This window comes from Chiloscyllium plagiosum, chromosome 26 (assembly GCF_004010195.1).
Source record: "Chiloscyllium plagiosum isolate BGI_BamShark_2017 chromosome 26, ASM401019v2, whole genome shotgun sequence".
Classification (NCBI taxonomy): domain Eukaryota; kingdom Metazoa; phylum Chordata; class Chondrichthyes; order Orectolobiformes; family Hemiscylliidae; genus Chiloscyllium; species Chiloscyllium plagiosum.
This window is the reverse complement of record NC_057735.1, coordinates 49,654,587-49,661,451: the sequence shown is the minus strand read 5'-3', so window position 1 is coordinate 49,661,451 and position 6,865 is coordinate 49,654,587. Positions and strand designations below refer to the sequence as shown.

The 6,865-nt window shown below is 44.7% G+C and overlaps 1 protein-coding gene across 1 annotated transcript in view; it reads left to right on the top strand.

The window, feature by feature from the left end:
* LOC122562953 (voltage-dependent L-type calcium channel subunit alpha-1S-like) overlaps positions 1-6,865 on the top strand; it is a 172,513-nt gene that overhangs the window by 143,199 nt on the left and 22,449 nt on the right. Inside the window, exon 32 of the mRNA XM_043716256.1 lies at positions 2,314-2,415. Within this exon, the coding sequence (XP_043572191.1) occupies positions 2,314-2,415 (102 nt within the window). The remainder of the gene's footprint in view (positions 1-2,313; positions 2,416-6,865) is intronic.

The following is a 6,865-nucleotide window of genomic DNA, read 5'->3' as shown; positions in this document are numbered from 1 at the left end:
AAACGTCGATTTTTCTGCTCCTCGGATGCTGCCTGAACTGCTGTGCTTTTCCAGCACCACTCTATTCCGGAATCTGGTTTCCAGCATCTGCAGTCATTGTTTTTACCTACTAATTGAGAGACCCAGGTGATACTTTGGGGACCCAAGTTCAAATCCCAGTATGGAAGATAGTGAATTTGCATTCAATAAAAATCTGGAATTTAAATGTTGAAAGGTGACCATTTTAAAAATTCATTATGTGGGATGTGGGTGTTGCTGACTGGCTGGCATTAATTGCTCGTCCCTAGTTGCCCTAGAGAATGTGGTGTTAAGCTGCCTTCTTGAACTGCTGCAGTCCACCTGCTATGGGTTGGCCTACAATGCCCTTACAGAGGGAATTCCAGGATTTTTATACGGTGACAGTGAAGGAACAGCGATATATTTCCAAGTCGGGAAGGTGAGAGGCTTGGAGGGGAACTTGAAGATGATGGTGTTCCCGTGTATCTGCTGCCCTTGTCCTTCTAGATGGAAGTGGTCGTGGGTTTGGAAGGTGCTGTCTGAGGATCTTTGGTGAATTTCTGCAGTGCATCATGTAGATAGTACACACTACTGCTACTGAGCATCAGTGGTGGAGGAAGAAGGGCCATTCCTGAAGAAGGGCCTGTGCCCGAAACGTCGAATCTCCTGTTCCCTGGATGCTGCCTGACCTGCTGTGCTGTTCCAGCAATAAAGTTTCAACTTTGATCTCCAGCATCTGCAGACCTCACTTTCTCCATCAGTGGTGGAGGGACTAGATGCTTGTGGGTCTCGTGCCAATCAAGCGGGTTGCTTTGTCCTGGATGGTATTAAAGTTTCTTGAGTGTTGGTGGCATTGCACTCCTAGATGGGGAGTATTCCATCACACTCCTGACTTGTGCTTTGTTGATGGTGGACAAGATTTGGAGTGGGTCAGGAGGTGAGTTACTCACTGCTGTATTCCTAGCCTCTGACCAGCTGTTATTTATATGGTTATATGGTGAGTCCAGTTGAGTTTCTGGTCAAGGACAACCCCTCACAATGTTGATGCTGGGAGATTCAGAGATTGTAACAAAATTGAATGTAGCGGGACAGTGGTTAGATTGTCTCTTATTGGTGATAGTCATAGCCTGGCATTTGTGTGATACGAATATTACTTGCCACTTCTCAGATCAAGCCTGGATATTATCCAGATCTTGTTGCATGTTGATTGTCAGAAAAACCCATATGGTTCACCAATGCCATTTTGGGAAGGAAACGGCCATCCTTACTCACTCTGGTCTACATCTGTCTTCATGTGGTTGACTCTTAATTGCCCTCTGGGCAATTAGGGTTGGACAGTAAAGGAGTGTGATGGGATACTTGCCACCTTCCTGGGCAACAAATGGTCATTCAGCCAGTGATGCCCACATCAGAGAAAGAAGAAAATCAATGCAGAATCCCGAAGGAGGTGTTGGTTACACATAGGGTGAATATTCCCGATGTCCTCTGGAGCCACTGTGGGAGTAGAAAGGGGGACTGTCAGTGCATCTGAGGGAGTAAGTGATCTGGAGCTGCTCATTGCCACCGCTGAGTTAAGGCCAGTGAGTGTGATTCTGTTCCTCTTGTCACTCCTGGCCCAATCAGGAGTTGAGCGGCCCTCTGATAGGCAGGCCAGAGACTGTAACCATTCCATGCAGTGCCGGGAAGTATAGACCCATGGGAGGTAGGTGATACTTAGGCTCACACACACACTCTCTTTAACACTTTCTCTCACACACAAGTGCGCACACACAGATACACACAAAGACACGCATTCTCATTCTTAGTAAACTCAAGTGCTTTCACGCAAATGCAAATGTACACACAGACATACACATTCACAAACACTGACATTCACATGCTCCTACACTTACACTGCTCACACATGCAATGACACACGCACTGTCTCACACACTGACTTTCACATGTACTTTCTCACAAACGCACTTTTAAAACCTACACACTCAAATGCATACTGTGCAAGTGGGGATTACAAACACGTACACTCACTCATAGAGACATGCACATACACACATACTTGCTTCTGCATACATTCATATGTGCTCACACATACACTCACTTTTAAACTTATTCTCTAACATACACACAGTGGGAGCAGGGATTACTGACATGTAAACTGTCACACTCAGACACGGCATCCACACATACAGAGGTGGGGAGTGAGTTTATGAAGGTTTTGTACATACTTACTAGAGTATGCCAGGACTGAGGGTTAATTAGTTAGTTGTTATGGTGCCATGAATGTGTAGTTATCTGTTTTATTCTTTTTGTCAACAGGAAATTTTGAACAGTCGAATGAGGAACTGAGAACCATCATCAAAAAAATCTGGAAACGAACGAGCATGAAATTACTGGACCAAGTGATCCCTCCAATAGGAGGTGAGTGACTGTGACAGAGCCAATTTCATTGTGACACTTCCTGTTGAAAACCAACACCATCCTGGGAGTTACCACTGACCACACACTGGACTGGACAAACCATAAAAATACTGTGGAGACAAGAACATTAGAGGCTAGAGAACCTGGCTTGACTACCGAAAGCCTATTTGCCATCTATAAGGGACAAGGCTGAAGTGTAATGGAAAACTCCCATTTGCCTAGTTGAAAGCAGTTTACAATATACAATCCAAGATAAAGTAGCCCACTTGTTTGGCGTAGCATCCACAAACATCCACTCCCTCCATCACCGATGCTCAGTAGCAACAGTGTGTACTATTGAATTGAATTGAATTGAATTTATTGTCATGTGTACTGAGGCACAGTGAAAAGCTTTGTCTTGCGAGCAATACAGGCAGATCACAGAGTTAAATAGCATAGATAAGTAGATAAGTAAACAGCAACAAAAACAAAAACATAGATACAGGTGAATGTTAAGAGATTGTGAGTCCATTCAGTATTCTAACAACAGTAGGGTAGAAACTGTTTCGTAACCGGCTGGTGCGTGTGCTCAGGCTTCTGTACCTTCTCCCTGATGGTAGAGGTTGTAGAAAAATATTGCCAGGGTGGGATACTTTGAGAATGCTTGCAGCCTTTCCTTGACAGTGGGCCTGGTAGATGGATTCTATAGATGGGAAGTTGGTCTTTGTGATCCTACTATATACAATATGCACTGGCGAAATTCATCAAGGAGCCTTAGACAGCGCCTTCCAAACCCACAACCACACCCACCAACAAGGGCAGCAGATATATGGGAACACGACCACAAGCAAGTTCTTCTTCAAGCCACTCACCATCCTGAAATATATCGCTACGCCTTCAGTTTTGCTGGGTCAAAATCATTGAATTTCCTGCCTATCAGCATTGTAGATCTATCTACAGCACAAGGACTGCAGCAGTTCAAGAAAGCAGTCCACCACCACTTTCTCAAGGGCAACTAAAGACAGGCAATGAATGCTGGCCCAGCCAGTGACTCCCATATCCCATGAATGAATACACAAACCCAGGAATGACAAGGACTCCAGGGTTTGTTATGAGTGAAATGTTTATGTTTTAATATGATCTCATTGCTTCTTTGGCAACAATATTTAGTGAAGAAGGAGGGTAAAAGGGGGACACAAAACAGCCTTAGCTAAGAAGATTAGGGTGAATCCAAAGATGTTCTTTAAGTATATTAAAGGGAAAAGAATAATTTTGTAGGGTGGCACGGTGGCACAGTGGTTAGCACTGCTGCCTCACACCGCCAGAGACCTGGGTTCAATTCCCGCCTCAGGCGACTGACTGTGTGGAGTTTGCACGTTCTCCCTGTGTCTGCGTGGGTTTCCTCCGGGTGCTCCGGTTTCCTCCCACAGTCCAAAAATGTGCAGGTTAGGTGAATTGGCCAGGCTAAATTGCAAGTATGTTGGGTGTAGGGGAATGGTCTGGGTGGGTTGCGCTTCAGCGGGTCGGTATGGACTTGTTGGGCCGAAGGGCCTGTTTCCACACTGTAAGTAATCTAATCTAATCTAAAAAAAGCTAGAGAGAGAATGGGACCCAAAGGACCAAATGTATGTGTGAAACCGCAGGAGACGTGCAAGGTCCTCAATGAATATTTCTCCGCTGTGTTTACTGTGGAGAAAGACATGACGACTTGGGAAACTTGGGGAAGTTAGTGGTGATATCTTGGTGACAGTCCATATCACAGTAGAGGAGGTGTTGAATGTATTAGAATGTATGAAGGTGGATAAATCTCCTGATCCTGACCAGATATATCCAAGAGCCCTGCAACAGGCTAGAGAAGACATTGCAGGGGCTCTGGCTGATATTTTTGCATCATCGTTAGCCACGGGCAAGGTCCCAGAAGACTGGAGGGCAGTGAATGTTGTGCCCTTATTAAAGAAGGGCTGCAAAGAAAAACCTGGGAACTGTAGATCAATAAGTTACTTGAGAGTATTCTGAGGAAAAAGGTGTACATGTATTTAGTAAGATAGGGTTTCATTAGGAGTAGTCAGCATGGCTTTGTGCATGGGAGATCATGTGTTGCTGGAAGAGCGCAGCAGGTCAGGCCGCATCTAGGGAACAGGAGAATCGACGTTTCGGGCATTAGCCGCTAATGCCCGAAACGTCGATTTTCCTGTTCCCTAGATGCTGCCTGACCTGCTGCGCTTTTCCAGCAACACATTTCCAGCTCTGATCTCCAGCATCTGCAGACCTCACTTTCTCCGCATGGGAGATCATGCCTCACCGATGTGTTAGAGTTCTTTGATGAAGTAACCAGGAAGGTTGACGAAGACAGGACAGTATGGTTTTCAGTAAGGCCTTTGATAAGGTTCCACATGGTAGTGTTATGAAGATGCAGGTGTACTGTACCTTTAAGAGAGTTACAAGCTAGCAGAACTACCTGACAGCACCAAGTGTTCTGAATAAGATACAGTGTGACCTGTGGTCCAGCAGCAAGGGTAGCTGGCTGCCTGGATATAAAAACAAACTTGAATTAGGCCAATCCGTTTAAATTATACCCAAAAAATACCAAACTCCAATCATGTTTGAATTGTGTATATTAAAAACCAGTGACACAATCCGACGCTTTGGGGATTTGACCAGGAAAAATTGAACAGTTGGGAGAGAACTGCCAAAAGACCAACAGATATAGGCTGCTAGTCAGAATTCTCTGAGAGATACCTGTCTCGAGAAGGAGTTTGCACAGTGAGAAAAAATCAACACCGACCGGAGAGCCAACCTACAGAGGAACTACAGACAAATGTTCGGCACAACATCGTGGGCCGAAGGGCCTGTTCTGTGCTGTATTGTTCTATGTTCTAGGAAGATACGACAGCTGGCTGGGTTTGAAATTTGAATTTTTTTGGTAAATCTTACTCGGGGGTTTTATCAGACTAGTATTATAGAAGGGAAAGTAAAGATAGGTTAGAGGAAGGAGTTGTAAATAGTTGTTAGTTAATTATTCTCTGTTATACTTTAAGAAATAAAGTTGTTAATTTTTACTTTAAATAGTTCTTCGCCACTCGAATTATCACAGATTACTGCACGGGATAATTTTTTCTGTGTTGCTGGTTAAAATTAAGCAGGAGTGTTTACCCCGTGTCGTATCAGTAAACTGCTCTGGAAGGTTAGATTGAATAGAATCCGGGGGAGATGGCAAATTGGATACACAATTGGCTTGATGGCAGGAAGCAGAGGGTAATCGTGGAAGGATGCTTGTCAGACTGGAGGCCTGTGACTAGTGGAGTGCCTCAGGGGTCGGTGCTGGGCCCATTGGCTGTTTGTTATCTATATCAATGATTTGGATGAGAATGTACAAGGTACGATTAGTAAGTTTGCAGATGACACTAAAATAGGTGGTGTTGTGGACAGTGAGGAAGGCTATCAGAAATTGCAGCAGGATCTTGATCAGCTGGGGAAGTGGGCCGAGATATGGCAAGTGAGTTTTAATATAGATAAATGTCAGGTCTTGTATTTTGGAAAGTCAAAACAAGTAGAAGTTTCATGTGAATGGTTGAGGTCTTCAGGAGAACAGGGACCCTGGGGTTCAGGGACACGATATTCCGAAAGTGGAGTCACAGGTAGACAGGGCAGTGAAGAAGACTTTTGGCCTTCAGTCAGGGCATTGAGTATAGAAGGTGGGAAGTTACGTTGCAGTTGTTCAGGATGTTGGTGAGACTGCACTTGTGTTCAGTTTTAGTCATCTTGCCATCGGAAGGAGGTTATTAAACTGGGAAGAGTGCAGAAGAAGTTTACAAGGATGTTGCCAAGATTCAAGGGTCTGAGCTATAGGGAGAGATTGAATATAGGAGACTGAGGGGGATCTTATAGAAGTGTATAAGATCATGAGAGGCATGGATAGGGTGAATGCACTCAGTCTTTTTTCTAAGTTTGAGGAATCGAAGACTAGAGGGCACAATTTTAAGGTTAGAGGGGAAAGAATAAAAGGGAACCTGAGGCGCAACTTTTTTACACAGAGGGTGGTACATGTCTGGAATGAGCTGCCAGCAGAAGTGGTTGAGGCAGATATATTAACAACATTTAAAAGGCATTTGGACAAAATACATGGATAGGAAAGGATTAGAAGGAGGTAAAAACAATGACTGCAGATGCTGGAAACCAGAGTCGAGACTAGAATGGTGCTGGAAAAGCACAGCAGTTCAGGCAGCATCCGAGGAGGTTGAGCAATTCATTAACTTCACCAACACATTCCACCCTGACCTTAATTTACCTGGACCATCTCCAACACCTCCCTCCCCTTCCTGGACCTCTCCATCTCCATTAATGACGACCGACTTGACACTGACATTTTTTACAAACCCACCGACTCCCACAGCTACCTGGATTACACCTCTTCCCACCCTACCTCCTGCAAAAATGCCATCCCGTATTCCCAATTCCTCCGCCTCTGCCG